At 34.7% G+C, this 22,980-nt stretch overlaps 1 protein-coding gene across 5 annotated transcripts in view; it reads right to left on the bottom strand.

Moving 5' to 3' along the window:
* Positions 1-22,980, bottom strand: part of MTBP (MDM2 binding protein) — a 76,710-nt gene that overhangs the window by 43,949 nt on the left and 9,781 nt on the right. For 4 of the 5 annotated variants that reach the window (XM_002925534.4, XM_034668567.1, XM_034668569.1 and 1 more), the window contains 7 exons: positions 19,784-19,842; positions 17,755-17,899; positions 16,634-16,751; positions 14,194-14,328; positions 12,186-12,280; positions 11,312-11,384; positions 5,881-5,998 (listed from right to left, as the gene is read on the bottom strand). In XM_002925534.4, coding sequence (XP_002925580.2) covers positions 5,881-5,998; positions 11,312-11,384; positions 12,186-12,280; positions 14,194-14,328; positions 16,634-16,751; positions 17,755-17,899; positions 19,784-19,842 — 743 coding nt within the window. The remainder of the gene's footprint in view (positions 1-5,880; positions 5,999-11,311; positions 11,385-12,185; positions 12,281-14,193; positions 14,329-16,633; positions 16,752-17,754; positions 17,900-19,783; positions 19,843-22,980) is intronic. The other variant, XM_034668566.1, reaches the window with a different exon arrangement.

Genomic DNA, 22,980 nt, shown 5'->3' with positions numbered 1-22,980 from the left:
GTGTAAGTTCCCAAAAGTTGTTCTTCCTTTTCAAAACTGGCCATTCCAGGTCCTTTGCAATTCCATATAAACTTAGTATCAGTTCGTCAATTTCTATGAAAAGTCCTCTTGGGATTTTGTTAGAGATTGAATTAAACCTATGGGTGGATTTGGAGGGAAGCACCATCTTAATAATATTGAGTTTTCCAAATCACAAACATGCTGTCTCCCCATTTATTTATATCTTCTTTATTCTCAGTTTTATAATTTTCAGTGTACATATCTTGCACTTCTTTTGTTAGATGTAGTCCTCAGTATTTTATGCATTAACTTCTGATCTAATTCCTTCCTTCTACTTAACTTGGAATTACTCTTCTAGCTTCTTGAGGTTGATGTTTGGATTACTGATTTTAGATCCTTCTTCCATGATAAGCATTTATGATCTTCTTAGTACTGCCTTAGATGTTTTCCATAATTTGACATGTTTTGGTTTTATTTTCAGTTAAAAACATTTCCTAATTTCCCCTTTGGTTTCTTCTTTGACCTACAGGTTATCTAGAAGCGTGTTATTTAATTTCCAAATATTTAAAGTATTCCTCACATTTGTGTTGCTGATTTCTAATTTAATTCTACTGTAATTGAAGAACACACTGGGCATTATTTCTACCCTTTTAAATTTATTAGCCTCATTTAATGGCCTAACATACATATGGTCTATCCTGAGGAATGTTTCATACGTGCTTGAAGAGAACGAGGATGCTGTTGAATGGTGTATTCGATAAAAGTTAGTACAGTAAAGTTGGTTGATAATGTTCACTACTGAATTCCTACCACCTAGAAGAATGCCCTGAACCCAGTAGGCAAACAAAAAATATTTGCTGATTAAAAGATTACTTTGTCTTAGCCACTGAAGTCTCTTTCAAAATCTTTATCTGAGTCCTTTACCTTTTCTCAAGGTTGAATTTATAGATCAGTTACACAGTGTCATTTTAACCTTATTAGTATTAGCTCACTATTTTGAAACATTGTTATCACACTGATTTGAGAATAAAGCACATGCTTCATCAATTCAAAACATTTCATTAGCCCTTATTAATCTAGTCTCTTGAAAACTATTTTTATTAGAAGACTTATCAACAAAACAGTAACTTTTTTCAAGAGTACCTTTAAAACATTTCCTTTCAAAAGAATTCCAATTTAAAAAATGAGGCAACAATAGGACTCAAAATTGTAAAACTATCATGGATAGTTTGTAGATGCATTCGGACTTCACCCTCTGATATTAGAGAAGTTTGTTGATTTCTCTATACTTTAGCTTATTCATTTGTAATATACAGTTAGGCAATGATCAACATCCAATTTTCTGACAATTCTGTAAAACTTCTTTGTGAACATATGGTAAGCCAGGCACTTTTCATTATACAACTGGCTTTTCAGTACAAGTTTTAAATATAGAAGCCTTTCTTCAGAGTAATTGGGTTTAGCTCGGTTGCATTTGTTCACATAGTTCTTTTGCATTTTTCCTAGTATCATAATACTTTCCGGGTATTTCACTGAAAATCACTGTTAAAAATCATTATTTGGCTATGCTTAATTTAATCATAATTCAAATGGGACATTGTTTTTCTATTTTAGGTCAAACCATATGAAACTGCTGATAATTTTTGATATACAAATAAGCAATACCATATGGTCCAAACTAATACATATGTATATATTTTATTTCTTCAGTGATGATTTGTTAAAACTAAGGAACTGATAAAAACTGGGGCACAAATTTTGATTCACACTGCACAGATGGAATCCATTCAAAATCTTTTTACTTTTCCAGACAACAGTTATTACTACCTGGAAATATATATTTCATGTATTACTTAACAACTATTTCTGAGTACCTAGTAAGTATCTGGTACTCTTCCAGGCACTGAAAATAAAGAAATGAATAAAAGTAAAAAATTCCATCTTGTCTCTTTTCCAAGTGAGAGAAAAAGACACACACTTAATATATTAGATAGTTATAAGTACTAAAGAGAAAAAACAAAGCTGGGGAAAAGGATATAATGTCAGGAGAAGAGTCTATTTGCAATTTTACATGGAATGGCAAATTAGGTCCTGAATGAGAAAATGACTGGAGTAAAGGCCCGTCAAAACTGAGAGACCTAACCATATGGGTTTCTGGGGTAAAATCTAAACCCATTACCTTCACTGTCACGTAAGCTTCCTGAGGACATGGACTGTGTTCTACTTACTGCCAGTCCAGCATGTGTAACGGTGCCTACTGTACTGTAGATAACATAGAAATATCTGCTAAAAAACTGAATAATTAATGCAAAACTTATATTTATATAAATATGTACAAGTGCTTACACACACACCCCAAATTGTTGTTTTTACCACAAATCTTAGCATAATAGCCTTTCCACTTCAATTTTTTTCAAGATGCTATCTCTTGTGGATTTATAGTCAGTTGCTTCTGAAAACAATGTTATAATTAAGACTTATAATGACTTCTCAATATCTACTTTCTATTACAGTTCAAATTCCAGGAAAGGAGGAGCCAAGTCTAATTGCTAATCTCCAGATTATTGTACCTTGCCTGATACACAATATCTAATCAATCCCCCCAAAAAAAATGAATGGAAGGCATGACCGACTAAAGGAATGAATGAATGAATAATAAGGTCATAAAGGATTAAAATCAGAGAATAGTTTAAGGAAACGGTATAAAGTTTAGCTTGAAGGACAGGGGACAAGGAGGGCCAATAGTGGAGCACAGCTGGACATAATGCAGTAGATATAGGAAATTGAATGTTGATTTAAGAGGCTGATCTGACAGTTGATACCTTATCTGGAATAGTGAGAGAGGCTACTGGTAGTGGCACTATGACTGGGATATGATGTTTTCCTAAGTAAGAGCTATTAAGACTTTATACTAGCTAAAACTTGGCTCCTCTTTTACAAAAGGAGTTCTGTCAAATGAGGTAAAGAGTTTCCCCTACAGAGAGGGCTAAGGGTAGAACAGAACATAATAATCAACTGTTCAATTAGATTGCTTCTACTTCTAGATAAAAAAAAAATTCTACAAATTGTCAGCTTAATCAGCACTTAATGATACAGCCTAATCAGTAATCAACAATCTGGCTTTGAAGATTGTCACGTGATGTATGTCTTATTATTCAGAAGTTACCAATATTAATCTCCAAATTTCAAAAGGTGATAATTTAAAGAAGTCAAATCAAGCCACATATTAAGGTATTTTCTTAAAGTTGCAATAAAAATAATGAAATAAAACCCCACTTAAGAATAAATTCTAAATCAATAAATTACCTTAGAAAAAGTTACAAAGGAAAAATTAATATACTCACCAGAATATACTCAAATTTAGTTAGGAGATATTAATATTCAACTTATATTAATAAGCCTTAAACATGTGTAATGTTGAGAAATGGATAAATATTATCCTATGATTTCATGTAAAGTAAGTGAAATTGACTCTACTTCTATCTAGTAAATCTATTTCTGATTTTGTCTTAGCATTTGCCAAAATCACCATGTATACATCTATTCCCTGGGAGGAGTTGAGAAGGGTCAAAGCTGCACTTCTTTATGCACTAGTACAGTGCAACAAGCTATTTTAACAATATCTGTTTCTCCAGGAAGCTGTTCTGAATTCTTGGGACTGTGTTAGGTCATATACTCTGGAAGTACCCTCCACTTCACCTTCACACTGTCAACTGAAGACATTTATAGTGATTTTTCAAAGTGTGTTCGTCACTGGACTACAAATTTCACAAAGAAAAGGACTGTGCAACTACTTTCTCAAGTGTAAGGACCCAGTTTGACTCCCCTTTATTTCCCACACTGTATCATGTAATAAATGATATTTTCATGTTAATGTTAATGATTATAGCTCTCTAGGGTCTTCCAACTACTATTTATTAAATCATTTCCTAACTTTTCTTCCACTTTTACCTTAAATTCAGGCATTTCTAAACATCCTAGCCTTGGCTCTCTTCTCTAGTCATGTTGTCTATATGGTTTTGTCCAATCACGCCTAAGGCTTCAACTATTACTTAAAGAGGTCATGGCCGGATTTTACATTGGTGGCTTCTCAGTATTCACACCCTTGTCTAGTCACCTCCCCTTTGAATCTGGGCCATTCTTGCGAGTAGCTTTCAATAAAAGAATATGGCAGAAGTGACACTGGGTCAGTTCTGGGACTAAGTCTTAAAAGTCGTGGCAGCTTTGACTTTTGTACGTTTTGGAGTCTTAGGCCACCATGTAAAAATTCCAGCTAACCTGTTAGAGATCACATGAAGAAACCATGGGGCCAGGGAAAAGGCTCTGGGGCAAGGGAAAAGGCTCTGAGACTACATGGAGAAAGAAAAATAGCTGTCCCTGCATCCCAAGCTGAGCCCAACTTCTGAACAATCCACAAGCTCAGTGCAGGAGGCTCAGTGACCACTGGTGAGAATGGCAGAAGAATCGCCCAGCTGTACCCAGGCCAAATTGCAAAACTGTGAGCAAATAAAAGCATCTGCTCTTTGAAGCCACCTAGTCTTAGGCTGATTGGTTATAAAATAGATGAAACAGCTGGTAAACTCTAAATCTAAACCTCTAACCCTGACCACTCTCTGGGGATAACAGACCTAATTTCAAACTCTAAATTTAAATTTCCATATAGATATCATCTCCATTTCAAATTCAACATTTGCTAAAATGGATTTCAGTATCTCACCTATATAATACTGTGTAAGCTGCTGATTTTAAATTTGTATACCTCAGGATTCTATGGCTCTAGATTATTCCTAGAGATTTCTTCTACAACAATCCAGGTGGACATGTTTCAATTCCAGTTCTTAGTCCCATCATATATCATGGGTCACAAAAACTAACTACAAGCTCAAAAATAATTTAAACAAATTACTGTCCAATTAAAAAAACACTTATATATAAGCAAAGTATGAAGAAACACTCTTTAGCTATATGATTTCGGGCAAGTAACTAACATTTTGAGCTGTAATTACCTCATAAAACACTGAAGTTTGGATATAAATGATCTGTTTTTATAACAGAAATTAAGCTTTCATTTTTATAATGACATTCTGAATGTAATAAATTATTAGAGGCAATAGTTAAGAGCATAGAGACTGGGTTCAAATCCTTGGAGAAGTTACAGAGCTATTAACTGTTAGAGCCAGGATTTTAACCAAGATTCTGCCAATTAATAGTTCTGTAACTTCTCCAAGCCCCAATTTCCTAGTCTGTTAAATGGATATAAAAATAAGTTTAAAGAGTTATTATAAGAAATAAATGAGCCAATATTTCTAAAGTACGTGGAACACTGCATAATATATAATTGTTAAATAACTTCTAATTTAATCACAAGTGTGTTTTTATAGGTACCTACCATAATAAATTAACCACTTTTTTTTTAAAGATTTTATTTATTTATTTGTCAGAGAGAGAGAGAGCACGCACACGAGCAGGGGCAGAGGCAGAGGGAGAAGCAGACTCTGCGCAGAGCAGGAAGCCTAACTCGGGACTTGATCCTAGGACCCTGGGATCATGACCTGAGCCGAAGGCAGACTCTTAACCAACTGAGACACCCAGGAACCCCTAACCACTTTATTTGCATAAATTTCATTCTTGAAATGTCTCTAAGAAACCCATGTTCAATATAATTAGCTATCTACTTAACCAAATCTTCTGCCTTTAGAACACTGATTTTTTAATGAATAAGGTAGCATACATTTTGTTGTTACTAACAGTAGCTTATTAAGAGATAATAAAAAATCTTAAAATGATGTGGGTTCATTTTAATCAGTAGTAATAAATACTATTTTCTCACCAAGAATGTCATCTCCATTTCATAAAACAACTTAAAGATTTACTACTTACCACTGATTGTCTTAGGCTTTTTAGCTATGTATTCTCTCCATTTTTTTGAACTGAGCTGGCTGGGAGGTGGAATAAGTATGTTACTAATAGTACACGGCAATACGAAAAGAGCACCAACCTGGATAAAACAGAACATATTTTTAGTGACTGCACACTGAGATTAATTCTTAAATAGTGTTACCTGACAATTTTCCACTTGAATTTCACCTACATAACATGTACTTGGTAATGCTCTCTCAGAAGCCTACTGGAAAAACAAAAACAATGCCCAAACTGTCAGAGAAAAAAAGTCAAAAACCAGAAAAAGGTAGTCAAACAGAGGCTCCCTTTTCCATTAAGTTATAGATCTCCGAAAACCTTGTTATTCAAAATATTTGCTTCAAGTCCAGGTTGTAGTGTCATTTCTTTGTATATCTGCAAACCAGTGAGAGACTGGGAACGGCATCATCAAAAGATTTGTCATACTTAGCCATAATTTTATAACCTTTTGACTAGATGGATTATTGTTCTGGTTTCAAAATTACAGTACATCTGTAGGTAATTTCAAAACTTCTGTTCCTAGAAATCAGAGATTTAATCCTAATAAGGCATAAAATGCAAAGAAACCATGAATTATATGCCAGAAAATATACAGCAGCTTCTGGCTGATTTATGAGAAAACTCAGTTTATTCACCTTTGCCTTCCCCGGGCTGGGCATACAGATGTTTATTAAATATTTGTTCTCCCAGAGCCAGCATATTATATTTAGGCAAAATCTCAATTTGGTTAGGTACTGAATAAAACAAACTGTACTCTGTAAGCTACATTTTGCCTGTTATTTTAGAAATAAAAGCTATAACAATCAGCAAATCCCAATAAGTATCATTTTTTTTAACTCTGAGGAAATTAAACTAAGATATCTTATAGATCTCAAATCTAATGAAAAATCATTTTTAATTGTCCTTTGTAGATGGATGAGTCTCAACGACATATATGATACTAAGCGAGTACTTTAATGTATTTGTTTTACTGCTATTTATTATCTTATGTATTCTTAGATATACAAATAAGTATATTAGGAGCAAAAAAAGGGAGAATTAAATGTTTATTTTTATTATTATAGCCATGACTTTTTAAAATTCTAAGTCAAATATATTTCACATAATTATTAGACACTAAAAATAAAAAATATTAACAATAGAAAATAATCACTAAGTATAAAAAGATCTATATTTAACTTTGAGACAGGAAATCCTACTTCTTCATACTTGCATAAATAAGGCTATGTAGCGCAAAATGCATAACAAAAGTGTTTAGTCCAAAGGATAGACAAAGCTGTGAGTATGCTAGATCAGGGACCATTTATAACTTAATTATATAATTATTATATTAAAGCTTAACAAATTAGAGATGCTAAATGCAGTTCAATGCCCAACTTAAAGCCTGATATTATAAATATGTCCTACCCAGGCAAAGAAATAGCCAAATGTTTGAGACAACTTATTCTTGAATAAATATTTACTACAAATATGAAAATAAACATTTCTAAATCCTTTAAGCTACAATTTCCTACAAAATACATTTATGTCAATTGTCTATAGGGTGTTCATAACAAACTTGGATTCTGATACCTCGTTCTCACTCATGCACTAATCGTTAGATACATTCTGAGACTTGAGGATGGTGCTTCTAGGTTATCACTCTATTTCCAGAATTTAAAAACCAAATACCATTTCAAAACCTTGATTCGTTCTTTTCAGTAGGCACCACCAGAACAAACAGGTGCTAAGGCAACCACAATTCTAACCTTGTAAATTCTCCTCTTAAAAAAACATTTCCTGGGGTGCTTGGATGACTCGGTCGGTGAAACAGCCGACTCTTGATTTTGCTCTGGTCATGATCTTAGGGTTGTGAGACCGAGCCCTGTACCAGGCTCCATGCTGGGTGTGGAGCCTGCTTAAGAATCTCTCTCTCCCTCTCCCTCTGCCTCTCCTACCAGTACCACCCTCACCCCTGCTGCTCTCTCAAAAGATTTAAAACAAAATAAAAAATATTTCCTGGTCATACGATTAGTAGATATCATGATTCCTTAACAATCCTCTTATTTTTTTTACTAATCTAATAAAATAAGCTTCAACTATAAAAGGTTTTTATTTTTATTCTGGGGCTAATCAAACTTGTTTTTTTAAAGTCAGAAGTTGACTTAAGAGCATATAAATCACTAAAATTTAAGTACTATAAAAGCTTCCTAAGGAGGGGCCTTGTCCATTTTATTCTCTCCAGTATCAGAAACAAGCCCCTAGCACAAGCAGGCAGTCTCTGCCCCAGCCCCCCACACAAAATTGCTGAATAAATAAATGAAAACCAAGTTATAAAGCATTAGCATTATTTCAAAGAATAAGCATGCAAACCAAAAGTACTTTTTTCAAAAATGTAAAAGACTAATTAAGACCCAGTATAAAAGGAAAATACAGTGCTCCACATTCAGGGATATGTTAGCTAAATTATGTTTCCAAAAATCATCCCTTTTGCTGCATTAAAGTAGGAACATCTATACAAAGTTCCATCATTTATTTGTCCCTTACTGATAAAGAACTAATATATTTTTAAAGATTTTATTTATTTATTTATTTTAGAGAGAGAGAGATAGGGAGAGAGCACGAAAGGAAGGGTAGGATGCAGAGGGAGAGGGAGAAAGAGAATCCCAAGCAGACTCTGTGCTGAGCACAGAACCCAATGCGGGACTTGATCTCACAACCCTGAAATCACGACCTGAGCCGAAATCAAGAATCAGACACTCAACCGATGAGCCACCCAAGTACAAGAATACTCTAATATTTTATAGTCATTGTCCAAGAAGCAATAAAAATGATAATCTAATATACCAAATTTAAAACAAAACAACTGAAAATATGATATAAATATCAATAGTTTAGTTTGCTTCTAGTATTAATGTTGCTTATCTTCAATAATGAGATGCATTAAGCGTTATTTCATACCTGTATTAAACAAATTACAGGTATGTGTCTGATTTTTACTTGAAAAATAACCTATAAAATTAATTCCTAAAAATTTCATCTTATCTTCAAAATATCTAGAGGATATTTATAGCTTTATACCTCTCAGAAAAATATTTCACATATGTGTGTCTATCATTTGGGCCAGATAAACTTCAAAGACATTAAAATTAGTTACCAACCATCGGTTATATCATACTTCACAGTTTATAAAATATATTCCAATTTGGTTTTCATTGCAACTTTTGAAACAGGCAAAACAGGGATCATTACTTACAGTTTACAATTTAAAAAGCTATAAGCCAGTGAGTGGTAGAGCTAGGACTTAAGAATCAGAAACTTAAGTTTTCCAAAGTACATATACTCTTACTTGAGACTTTCTATTCTGCCATACTCCTCTCCTCCCCTATTTGAAAACATAGGTGAAATGATTAATGATAAATGATATTCTCATTTTTTAGAATGAAGAGGCCCCCCAAAATTAGGTGAACTAGATAAGGTAATACAGAGAACTATTTAGTTACTTGGGTTAAAATAGAAACAAATTTTTTTTTAAATTCTTCGTGACTTTTTTTCTTTTTGTCTTTTTTCTTTGTTTACTATACAACTTTGCAAGATTTCTATGTGCATATTTTCATAGAGATGCATGATCTTATTAATTTGTTTAAAGTAGGTCCACCTTATTACTCTATTGCAGTCTGCTTGTTCTCTTCATAGTTCTTTTTTTTGCAGGGGTGGCAGTGAGAGAGAGGGAGTGTGAGGGGTGGGGGTGAGGGAGAGGGAAAGAGAATTTTAAGCAGGTTCCACACTCAGTGTAGAGCCCCACAGGGGTCTGGATCTTATGATCCTGAGATCACGACATGAGCCAAAATCAAGAGCCGGCTACCTAATTGACTGAGCCACCCAGGCTCCCCTCTTCATAGTTCTTATTATTTTCTCCTTTTCCCACCAAAATGTAAGTTCCATGAAGATAGTTTTCATCTGTGCAATCCATCAGTGGATCCCTAATATCTAGCACAGTGTCTAGCACATAACATGATACATGTTGGATAAATAAGAAAAGATAAATTTTTTCAGTTGCATATTAAGTATTCTTTAGAGGATGAAAACACAGGCTAATATTATACTTCAGGCTGTTCCTTCAAAGGCTACTTCATCAAATAAACACTTAAGCACAATATTCAAAAAATTAATTTTATGGAAAAAGAGGCTGAAAGTCAAAATTTTAAGATTTATTTATTTGAGACAGAGAGAGAGAACACTCAGGCGGGGGAGAGGCAGAGGGACAGGGGTGAAGAGAATCTTAAGCCCCAGAGTGGAATCCAATGTGGGGCTCGATCTCACCACCCTGAGATCATGACCTGAGCCAAAATCAAGATGCAGATGCATAACCGTGAAAGTCGAAATTTTAAATTATCTATAGTCAAGCATCTTACGGCCAAAATCACATTTCTTTTACTGTATCAATTTTCTAAGGGAATTGTTATAACCAGTATTTGACTATAGTGCCATGGGGAAACTATAACTATCATAATCATTTTCCTCTCTATAGAATTGTTTGATACAGTTTATTTGTTGTTAACACAGTATGATAATGTTAAGTAAATACTGCCAATAAATATTCTGTATAATTAAAAATTGTTTTCATAGAAACACAGTAGTTAAACAAATAACCAGAAAGAAAAGCAAACTTTCAGTTTTTCTTATTAAAAACTATACTTGACTTTAAATAGATGACTTGAATATATAAAACTACTGAAATAGCCACAAATCTCATAAACATCACCAGAATTAAGACAGAAAAACTGAGGGATGCCTGGGTGGCTCAGTCGGATGCCCTCCGCTCACGTTATGATCCCAGGGTCCTGAGATGGAGTCCCCCATCAGGCTCCTTGCTCAGCGGGGAGCCTGCTTCTCCCTCCGCTTGCCACTCCCCCTGCTTGTGCTCTCTCATTCTCTCTCTCTGACAAATAAATAAAATCTTCAAAGACAAGAAAAACTGAAAACTTAGAAATGATAATACAGTAAGGCTTTAGCTGTTTTTCTCACTTCCACCCACCTGTCCTACCATGAAAAAGATAATGCACGCATACGAGTATCTTCTCACATAACTGAAATCAGATGTTGAAGGAGTAGATTAACAATAATTTAACGTGTTTTCAAATTTTAAAACTAACAAAATTACCAGTCATAAAGCTTATTTTTGAAAATCTCTTCTAAAAACTTAACATCATTTCATGTCTGCAGAGGACTTTGGTGTTATTATGGGAAGTTCAAAGTATCTTAATACCAATTAGGACCAAAATCCTTTGTTATATTAAAGAAGCAAAATTATTATGCAAAAGCAGATTAACAAACTGTATTCCCTTTCCTCACCCATCCTTAAATGTTAAGTTATAAACAAAACAAAACAAAACAAAACAAAAACCTATACCTTGCCATGCAGAGAAGAAATCTGCTCCAACAACAACATGGAATTTTGTTTGGTATTGTTTTTTGTCAACCCTCTGCACTCAGGAGTTAAAGAAATGATGGGATGGTAACCGTGAAACAATACTACTCCCTAAAACGAGTTTGGTCCACTAACTCAAAAGATGCTTAGATTAATTCATTAAAAATTTTAACTGTAGGAATTCACAATTGCTCTTTTCCTTAAGGATAATTATTTTTCTAATGCTGAAAATATACCAAGAAAAAAGTGCTTCTATGAAGAGCATCCCTATAAATTATCAGAAAAAGAGATTTGTAAAAACTATAGTTTCTACACAAAAATTTAAGAACAACATGCTAGTGTTCCATTTCCAGGCAACAATTTCTTTTTATACAAAATGTTCTGTTCTTAGGTATATTTCTAAAAATCCTTTTCTTAAAGAGTCTAAAATATGTTGAATATTTGCAGATATACGACACAGCACTTGCATTTACTTAAGTATGTAAAAAGATACGGTGGACTGTGCTTATATATCCATCCTGCCCATGGCAAGAGAAACATCTGCACATGTCAGGAGTACATAAATTACTCTCTTTTTCTCCACATATTCCTAATATTTCTCCATCCTCCCTACCCGTTAGCTATGAGTAGCAATACCAGAAAGTCTTCTGCCTATTCTAGAAGCATATAGTACTTGAAGGAGGATTTTTTCCTTTTGAAAGTTGTAGAACTTCTCTTAAAACCATGGCAATGAAAAATATACTGAATATTATTAAAGAAAAAAAAACCCAGCATGGTCAAATATATAAATGTAAAGGAAACATTCTACCTGACATAGAAAATATAATCTAAAATGAACATGTAAAAAAAAGGATACAACTCAAATTCAATGTCCGACATATAGCAGGAGGGTAGATCTGATAATTTTATCATTTGCACAAATTCTAAAGCAGGGCCATAATAATGGAAAACCTAGGAAAGAAATAAGATTATGGAATACTTTAAATTCTGTAAATAAAAGTGAACAAATTAGTGATTAGAGTTTAAAACTTTAAAATGGATCTTTATTTTTTAATTTTTTTAATAATTTCTATTTTGTTACATTAGTCACCATACAGTACATCCCCAGTTTTTGATGCACTGTTCCATGATACATTATTTGCATATAACACCCAGTGCACCATGCAATATGGATCTTTAAAAGCAGGTGTTTACACATTATGTAAGCCGAACATTAAATCCTCTACAGCTGACAAGAATTTCTTCCATTTTAATTCTACCTTTCAGATTAGAGACAGACATAGAGATTTCTTAGTAACTGAAAAGAGTATGAATAGAGGGAAAATGAGTCTGGAAAGAGGCAAGCAAAGGAAGACAATAGTTCTCAACTTTTTATGTTTATTTTCAGCAAGACAGACAAGTGACCCAAGAGGCTAGGATACTGAAGAAACAAACTTAGAGGGTTTGCAAGACTGAGAGAAAGAGAAGATTCTCCAGGATGAGCTTAGATTGAGTGGTATGCTGAGATTTAAAAAAAGAAAAAAAAAAATCCTTGAAAGAAATGCTGAAGAAGTTAAGAGAGGTAGTAAAGCCAAGAGTCCTAATTAACAAAGACAGCTCCACTCAGAGAAATAAAATTGCAGTATTTCTTTGGGCAGAGTCTAAAACTAAGCCAACAGTAAGCTAGTGAAGGAGGACAGATATTTTAGAAGTTGAGGCTACAATACTTCACAAGAAGGGCGAAGAAAAGCAAACACATCTTGAGAGGACTACCCAAAGTTTAAAACTTGCAGAAAGCTGAGTAATTTCACCATATATAATTATGTGTATATATACACATAAATACACACATTTATAAAGTATATGTATACACGTACAGAGAGAGAGAGAGAGAGAGAGAGGGAGATTGTACCCTAAGATTCCTGTCAACCGCAGCAAAATTTAAATACATTATTCGTACTTGAACGGTGTACTACGAAAGAAGAGACATTGAGGTCATCAATCTTATAATCTTTAGAAAAGAATAGATATTCCTGTGAAAGATGGCCATGATAGGTTACTTAAAAGTAAGTAATTCTGAACAACTACTGGGAAATGTGTTCACATCAGAAATATGCCCTTTTTTGTACTACCCTTTGATCAGAAAATATTACCCATCGATCTGACATCCTTGTAACTTCAATGACTATTGTTTTGCACATTCTTGAATTGGGTCTTTTAAAGTGAATTTCTAAAGGACTTTTATATATATACCTCTTCTTATGCTATTTTTTCCAATGTAAAAAAAAAAGCCAACTAAGCCCTTTTAAATTGTTATACTTCATAAATATTTGCATTTTAAGAATGAATCTATAGAGATTGCGACACAAAATAATACTTCTTAAACTGTGAATGAAGCAAATATCAGGTACTCTAATCCTTTTCCTCATTTAACCTTCGTAATAACTTTGTAAGGTAAGTGTGTTACTGTCTTCATTTCACAAATGAGTTAATCTACCCAGGTTACAATACCTTATAGGTGACAGAGCCAGGTTTCAAACCCAGGGTCTACCTAACATCAAAGCCTGTTCTCTTTCCAGTGTATCATACGCCCTCCAAACCAAGTCTCAGAAAGGTCCCATAGCAAAGTCCTCACCAAAGGAAGTTTCAGGTCTATACTGACCTAAAGCTAGGATCGTTCCATTTTAAAAATAAAGTAATGATAGTTTTGCCAACATTCAATGCTGATAACATAGTATAATTAAAGCACTTAATTATAACAAAAATTATGTCAGTGACCACATTTAAGCACATATATTAGAAACGTTAATTTCAAGATTCAAACATATCTTATAAGAAAAATATGCATGAATGGATGATTGCAAAATGGATTAAACATAGATTACCTTTGGTAAAATATTCTTATCCTTTGATGATATTACCTTTTTGGCAAGAAGGCAAGGATTTAAATTAGATGTACTAAAATTCTTAGGTGTGACTCCCTTTAAACAAAATTCAGGAAAACTAATTTCAAATCCAAACTGAAAAGAAAAGAACACAGTTATAAATACCATGAAGAAACTTACAAAAACCAATACATCTTATTGCAATGTAAAAGTTGCAAAGAAAACCACATGGAAATATATTTTTGATTCCTCAACTCAAAATGTGGTTCTTCCATTATACACACATCCTTCCTGTTTTAACTTACATATAGATCTTTTCATGAAAAGCTCTCCTTGGCCCTATACCAGCCCACAAGAGTGTATGAAACCCATTCCCTGGAACCACAGAGCCAAACAATCTCCTTTACATATACTTGGTTCAATATCTGGCTTCCTATCAGTCTGCAAGTTCTGCAAAAACAGAGCTTGTCTGTGTTATTTAAACAAATTCTTAGGACAGGGCCTCACACATAGTTTGCTTTCAAAATAAGTTGTTGGTGAAAAGATCAATTCCTATAGAAGCAGTAATAGTAGGGGTATTAATAGTAATGCTAATGATACTAACATTTAATTAGTGGTTACTTTGTGCTTTACATAATTTAACCTTCATAAAAATCTATGAGATAGGAAATATTATGACACCTATCTTACAGATGAAGATAACTGTGGCACCAAAAGGCTATTACCCAATGTGTCACACAAAACTAGCGAGAAATAGAGTAGGGATTTGAATGCGGACAATCCAACTCCAGAATCTATGTCTTTAATCACTATAATGCCTCTATGCTAAAGGCTATTCTCCACCAAAACAAGTGATTTCAAGTTTTAAATTCATGTTATGGAGATTTGAACATTTAATTTCCTATTCATAAAAGAATAAAGGAATCACATGAAAAGAACTCTGACATTATTTGTGTGTATGGAAACATGCAGTTTTAAAAAATGTATACAAAAACAATTCTAGCTAATTCTATCCTACACGCTTCCAGCTGGCTGTGTGGTTTGTTTATATTAAAACCACTTGCAGAGAAGGTTTACCTGCAGATTGAACTTTCCCAAGGTAAGAATGAGGCAGCATGTAAATCAGCAAGAAGGACCCAATCACATTAATTCCTATTGTCTTATTAGAATTTTTATTAAGCCATAGTTAAAGGTGAATTGAAAAGGAAAAAAAAATCTAGTAATTAGTGCAATAAATTTTTATAGAAATATAAGACCCAAATCACATTCCCATGCCACCCTGAAAAAAACATTAAGAAACTTCATTGTTTTTTTGGTATATTTTTTAAGATTTTATTTATTTATTTGTCAGAGAGAGAGGGAGAGCACAAGCAGGGGGAGTGGCAGGCAAAGGGAGAAGCAGGCTCCCTGTTGAGCAAGGAGTCTGATGTGGGACTCGATCCCAGAACCCCAGGATCATGACCTGAGTCGAAGGCAGATGCTTAACCAACTGAGCCACCCAGGTGTCCCAAGAAATTTTGCTGTTTTAGTTTTGCCTATATTCAAAAATATATAAAATACTAGGTACTTACTTTCACATGCATACAAATAAGACACTAAACATATTCATTCATCATAAAAGATGCAAAAATAGAATTGGAGCCTCATAGAAATTTAAGATTAGAGAAGTTGAACTCCAATATTTTCATCTTATAGTGGAGAAATCTGAGATCTCGTGAGGTTAAAAACAATTGCTCAAAATCAGAGAGCTGATCAGTAGAGAGTAGTGATCACTTAAAGTGGTATTACAGGACCATCTGGGTGGCTCAGTCAGTTAAGCATGTGACTCTTGATTTTGGCTCAGGTCATGATCTCAGCGTTGTAAGACTTAGCCCAGTACTGGGCTCTGTGCTCAGTGAGGAGTCTGCTTGAGATTTCTCTCCCTCTCCCTCTATCCCACCCGCTGCTCCCACTCTCTCTCACCTTAAAAATAAATAAATAAATCTTGAAAAAAATTAAAGTGGTATTATAGTTAAGAGAAGATGTTCTAAGCAGCTTTCCAGTAGTTTATACATGCAATGAAATAAAGCATTTGGATAAACAACATGAACCCAACTAATGTCAAATTCTATATTTTTAAAAGACTGTTAGATTCTAGAGCTGCAGCATCCAAAAGATAACCATGGTGACTATTTAATTAAAATAAAGTTAAAAATTCTATTTTTTTTGGTTGAAATAATCATATAAGGAATCACATATAAAGCGCTCAGTAGCAATATAAGGCCAGTGGCTACTGTATTAGCACAGGCAGAACATTTCTATTATCCCGGAAAATTCTTAGCGCTATTCTAGGACATCTTCATAAGGTACATTTTCAGTCAAATTCATTTAAACTATCTGTGCCGTAAATAAAGTTGAAAAGCCTGCTTTGCAAACTGTGATAACTGAGAAATCCACTTACCTTTCTTTCCCATATCTGAATCTTTCCCCTCCATAATTCCTTTGAGTCAATAGCATTTTTGAGATCTTCTAAAGATACAACATTAGCAGAGAGGTATTCTGCAATTTTCTGACAATTTCTATAAATAAAAGATTATGATGGTTAAATACAGGGTTTTATATCTTCCTTAGATTTAAGGGTTATAGTTAACTACAATCCTAATAGGTAAAAATGCAAAATTTCTATCGCTGCTTTTATCTACTAATGTTATAGAACATTCCTTTAGTCAGTCTCTGAGGGAGTCACTGTAACATGTCCTTTTAATCTCAATATCCCTGTTAAGAGGAATTACCCTTAACATTACAGATGAAGGAACAGATTTTCCTATTACTATTAGCTTAAATGTGTCAGGTATACACATACATACACAGACTTAATATCAGTCCTTTATCTTCAAAGGGAGAACTGCTTTCCCAAATTTTTCTCATATAGCTTTGTATGGAATTCCATAATAGCACTTATCACAGACGATCATGACTATTAGCATTCCTATTTCTCCTGTATTTCAATGAACAAGATCAAATCTCACTTTCTTAACTCATCAGCATCTATTGCTGTGCTTGGCATAAAGTCAGTGCTCAATAAACATTTGTTAAATGAAGAAAATCATGAAGTTAATAAATCCAATTGAATATTTCTTTAAGGATACAACTGATCCTTACTAAAATATCATAAAACACAATAGTATATACTTGTTTCTACATTGCACATAAAACAAAAAAACAAATATGACATTACAAATCCAGTGTATCCATGTATCCATGGTATTCATTGTGGTGCTCAATGGACAATACGTACCTATTTAAAAGCACACAGTGTGTTTAGATAATTAATGCTCAATAATGGTTATAAAACAGCCATTAATGATATTTACTAAAAACTTAAATATCTCAGGAAAATAAAGTATGAAACAAGAAAAATCTAGATTCTTCTCAATAGATAAACCTCTAATAACAGTATGACATAAAACTATCTTGTCACATTAAAAAAAATCTTCAAATCGTTAAGTCTATTAAAAACAGGGTACCATGCTAATGTAAAAACAGATAACACTGAGAGCAAGTATGAACAAAGCAGCTTACATTTCATAGTGACTTCCTGCTATAGTAATCTTTGCTGAATACCATTCCTTCAAATGTTTCAGTGCTCCTACGGCAGGTAGACAGTCTTTCAATTTAGGAGGATCTTTGTCAGAAGGCAACAGTATTATATCTATCATTGCTCTACCTAGAAAGAGAATAAGGCATTTTTGTAAGTTTTTAGAAATCAGAATTGTCCCAAAATAGTATCCTAAACAACTGAATTTTACATTTATTTAGAAGAAAAAGAAGGATTTTTAACTTTAATCTCTGAAATTCTTCAAAACAATACACGTCTTTAGAAGTTCAAAATTTCTAAATGTTCATCATTTGATTTAAAGCCATGTTATCTTGAAATAGCTAGCATACTCCAGGAGACAATGGAGTCCATCAAAATTACTTGCCAATTATGCACCAGTGCTTAATTATATATATTGCTCTTGAGATCATCAATGCTATTGTTGTACTGAACAGAGAAAAAAAAACCTGGGCAATTTCAGTGTATTTTTCTATACTCAATTTATATAAAAGGGAATGAATTAATATAAAATTGTAATGTTCAAATAAATTATTTCTTTTTATAGGACAATAAAACACTCAGAAAACTCAATTATACTGACAACATCATTAGTTCCTAAGAAAAAAGTATAACTTCATGAAACTTCACATTTTATAAAATTATAAATTTACCAAAGGACCAAGAAAATGTAAATGAAACAGAAACCAAATAGAAATTTGATAATGAAAGCATTCTAACTCGCCAAAACACCAACTATATATTTCAATGCATATTTTGAATTTGACACATTTCATTCAAAAACTTGATGTTTATTTATGTATGTATTTAGTTATTTTCCATGTGGGACCTTTACACTAAAATATGATCTTGAATATAAGGATTAGATGATGAGCTATCAAGTCCTTCATGGTAATTACATATGCTTTACTCATCACATATACTCAGCTCCTACACAAAACATGACATATAATAGATGCAACAAATATCTGCTTAACAAATGACCTTCAATGATGACAATATTCAAGAAAGCTCTTCAAAATTATTTATAGAGGCCAAATTGTACTGAGCTTTAGATGCCAGCTACTTGACTGACACAAAGAAAGATAAATTTAAGACAATACAGTTTTAAGAATAGTATGATGTAATATTTCATAAGATATGTTTTCCATTACAGTAAAAAAAAAAGATAAGGGGTTTTAAAAAAAAATGCTAAGTAGGGGCACCTGGGTGGCTCAGTCAATTAAGCATTGCCTTTGGCTCAGGTCATGATCCCTGGGTCCTGGGATCAAGCCCCGCATCAGGCTCCCTGCTCGATGGGCAGCCTGCTTCTCCCTCTCCACTGCTTGTGATCTCTCTCTTTTTCAAATAAATAAATAAAATATTTTTTAAAAATGCTGAATCAAGGGCTTCTTTTACTGTATAACTTTCTATTTGATAATGTATACAGTGACCTCACACCTTCTAAGAATGTCATCCAAATGATCTAGGTTAAAGACTTCTTTCTCCTAGAGGTGTTCATAGGACTAGTGTTCTATAGAACATACTGTGGAAAACAATGGTATGCAGTGGAAACATTCGTCAGTAATAACTACATAAGGAAATGGAGATGGGTATTTAATATTCTAAGTTATAATTTTTGTCTAAATAAAAACAATTAAGAGAACTGTAATGTCTCAGTAATATACTTTATTAAAGTAGTGGATTGTGTTTTGTATCAACTTCAATCAAAAAATTATTTTTCAGGGCGCCTGGGTGGCTCAGTTGGTTGAGCATCCGACTCTTGAATTCAGCTCAGGTCATGATCTTAGGGTCCTAAGTTGGAGCCCCCCCATCGGGTTCCGCACTGGGAGTGCAGCCTGCTTAAGATTCTCTCTCTCCTCTCCCTCTAAACTTTTTTTTTTTCATTTTGTATTGCAACATTAGAATTGAGAACACTAGCATAAAGACTGAATTCATCACTCATTCATAGAAAGCATAAGATATAGCTTATTGAAAAAAGTCATAAAATATTACCGGGAGCTGGAAGTTTATCGGACAGCTGTTGCAAATTTTCTGCAGATTCTTCATAGAGGCTAAAATAAAAGGGTAAGTTAGAAAAACATACCACACCTTACATAGAATCGTAATAGGTAATATTATATAAATGGACCTATGTGCCAGACACTATTAAGTATGGTAAATGCATTATCTTATTTGATCTTCATGACAATTCATGAGGCACTACTATTATTATTATCCTCACTTTAAATAATTTGCCTCAGTCATATAACTAGTAGGTATAGAAGCTAGGATTCAAACACTGAGTCCAAGTTTTTAGCCACACCACCAAAAGCAAACAATACTAACAGAAGAGGGAGAAAAAACTATAATTATATCTAGTATCTACTATTATATAACTAGTATATAACTAGTATCTAGTATAGTAAACATAAATCATAACTAATAGACCAAGCATTTTTCTGAACCCAAAAGTAAGTATTGCTAAGGGTTTAATAAAGAAGGATCCTGCTTTTCTTTGAATGGCACACAACAGCCCTGGCTGGAAAATATGATGATGTCCTCCAATTCTTCAAAATCTTTTTGTTTTATCCAAATGATGATTTTTTTTTCCTCAAAAGCTTATTATGTAACATAAGTTACATAAAGTTATTTAAATCCTTAAATCCTTCATTATAAACCTGTCATTGTTTAGAAAACTTAAGGTGTCTTATGCTAAAGTATAGTTTTCAAGCTCCCTCTTGTGGAAATAATTATTAAATCACTTACTAGAAATAATTACCTTTACAATTGACATCTTATTTAATAATGGTGGGAAAACATAGCATGATAAGAACTCTAAGGCTGGAGGGCACCTTAGAAATCATCTGAAAGAATCTCAACACTTTATGGACAAGAAAATAAAGGACCAGAGAAATGGAGTGACTGGCCCACAATCATGTAACTAGAAACCATCTCTAATGACCCCTGGTTCAATAATCTTTGCTCAGTTCTACAATGTCTTTGATAAATTGTACAAACAAATATAATTTGAAAATAGGAAAACAGAATTTTTAAAGTCTCCAGTAATTTACAGAAATATTAAATGAATCCTGCAATAAACAAAAGTGGGACTTTGTAATAAAATACTATGGAAGACTAAAATGAAAGGTATTAACTATGAGTCAAAGATAGGATACTTCGGAGGAAGAGTTAAGATGGTGGAGGAGTAGGGGACCCCTTTTTCAGCCGGTCCCCTGAGTCGAGTTGGAAAGGTACCAGGCCAGTCTGAACAACTACGGAATCAGCCTGAGACACAGGAAGATACATCTGGATCTCTACAAATGAACATCTCCAGTGCTGAGTATTGAGGTATGAAGCGGGGAGCAGTGAAACCGCACGCAGGTATCGGAAGATAAACGGAAGGGGAAGGGAGCCGCCGCGTTCGGGCGCCGGAAAGCGATAGCCACCTGCACGGGGGAGCAGGCGGACTGGGGGAGCGGGTGGACTCAGGGACCGGCAACCTCGAGAGAGCAGAATGAGAGAGCAGAATGAGACCGTGAGCCAGGGAACGCACGCCTCACTGGATCCAGACTGAGACTGGGAGCTCCAGGAGCGCGCGCGGGCAGCTGGCAGCTGGCGGCTGGCAGTGTTAGAAACACAAAGGACAGAGACGCGCTGGCCCTGGAAGTGAGGGCTGGGACGCCGGGTGTGGGGCGCACATCCCGGGACGCTGCAGGGTTGAGCAGCACCAACAGTAACAGAGTTAAAGTGGCCAGAACATCAGTGGAGAACGGTCCGCGATCCCTCTGCTCTGAGACAGAGGCTGAGATTCGGCCACTGCTGCTCTGACTCTCAGAAGAGGCACAGCAGACCGCCAGGGAAAGCCGCCAGAGAAAAAAGCCTGGAAATACTGGCTCACAGCATGCCCATCCCCATCCCCCCTCGCAGGGGACACGGAGACTCTACCCAAACAGGGTTGCCTGAGTATCGGTGAGGCAGGCCCTTCCCCAGAAGGCAGGCTGAAAAGTCAAGAAGCCCACATCCGTAAGATCCCTATAAAATAAGGGCGCACAGCCTGGGTCCTGATCAATAATTTGGGCTCTGGACAACCCCGCAACCTCTCCTCATCAGAATGACGAGGAGAAATCCCCCCCAGCAAAGAAAAGACAATGAGTCCTCTGGCCTCTGCCACAGAACTAATGGATATGGATATAACCAAATTATCAGAAATGGAATTCTGTATGGTGATTAACATAATATAATAAAATAAAATTAAAAAAAAAAAAAGAAACGGAATTCAGAGTAACAATGGTCAAGATGATGTGTAGACTTGAAAAAAGTATTAACAAAAATGTTAATGAGAATATAGAATCTCTAAGGACGGATATGAGAGCGAATATGGCAGAAATTAAAAATTTTATGAGCCAAATGCAGTCAAAACTAGAGGCTCCGACGGCCAGGGTGAATGAGGCAGAAGAACGTATCAGTGAATGGGAGGATGGGGTAGTAGAAGAAAAGGCTAAAATAGAATCTGGACTCAAAAAAATCCACGCTTAGGAATGTAGGTTACGGGAAATAAAGCCCCAGAGATCAGACTGAGAGAGATTAATGATACCATGAAATGTTCCAATGTCAGAATTATGGGTTCACTGAGGAGGTGGAGAGGGAGAGATGTCTTGAAGATATATTTGAGCAATTCATAGCTGAGAACTTCCCTAATCTGGGGAAGGAAACAAGCATTCATGTCCAAGAGGCAGAGAGGACCCCTCCCAAGATCAATGAGAATAGACTGATACCCCAACATATAATAGTACAATTTGCAAATCTTAGATCCAAGGAAACAGCCTTGAAAGGCTGTTTCTTACATACAGAGAATGGAATATCAGAATAATGTCAGACCTGTCCACAGAGACCTGGCAAGCCAGAAAGGTCTGGTGAGACATATTCAGGGTACTAAATGAGAAAAACATGCAGCCAAGGATCCTTTATCCAGCAGGGCTGTCATTCAGAATGGATGGAGAAATAAAGACCTTCCAGAATCGCCAGTCATTGACCAATTTCAAAACCACAAAACCAGCCCTACAGGAGATATTAAGCGTGGTTCTATAAAAGTAAAAAGGCCCCAAGAGTGATACAGAACAGAAAGTCACAATCTATAGAAACAAAGACTTTACTGACAACACGGCATCATTAAAATCATATCCCTCAATAATCAGTCTCAATGTAAATGG

The sequence above is a fragment of the Ailuropoda melanoleuca genome, chromosome 9 (genome assembly GCF_002007445.2).
Source record: "Ailuropoda melanoleuca isolate Jingjing chromosome 9, ASM200744v2, whole genome shotgun sequence".
NCBI classification, from domain to species: domain Eukaryota; kingdom Metazoa; phylum Chordata; class Mammalia; order Carnivora; family Ursidae; genus Ailuropoda; species Ailuropoda melanoleuca.
Note: the sequence above shows the minus strand (reverse complement) of the source record. Positions and strands in the feature narration are given on the sequence as shown.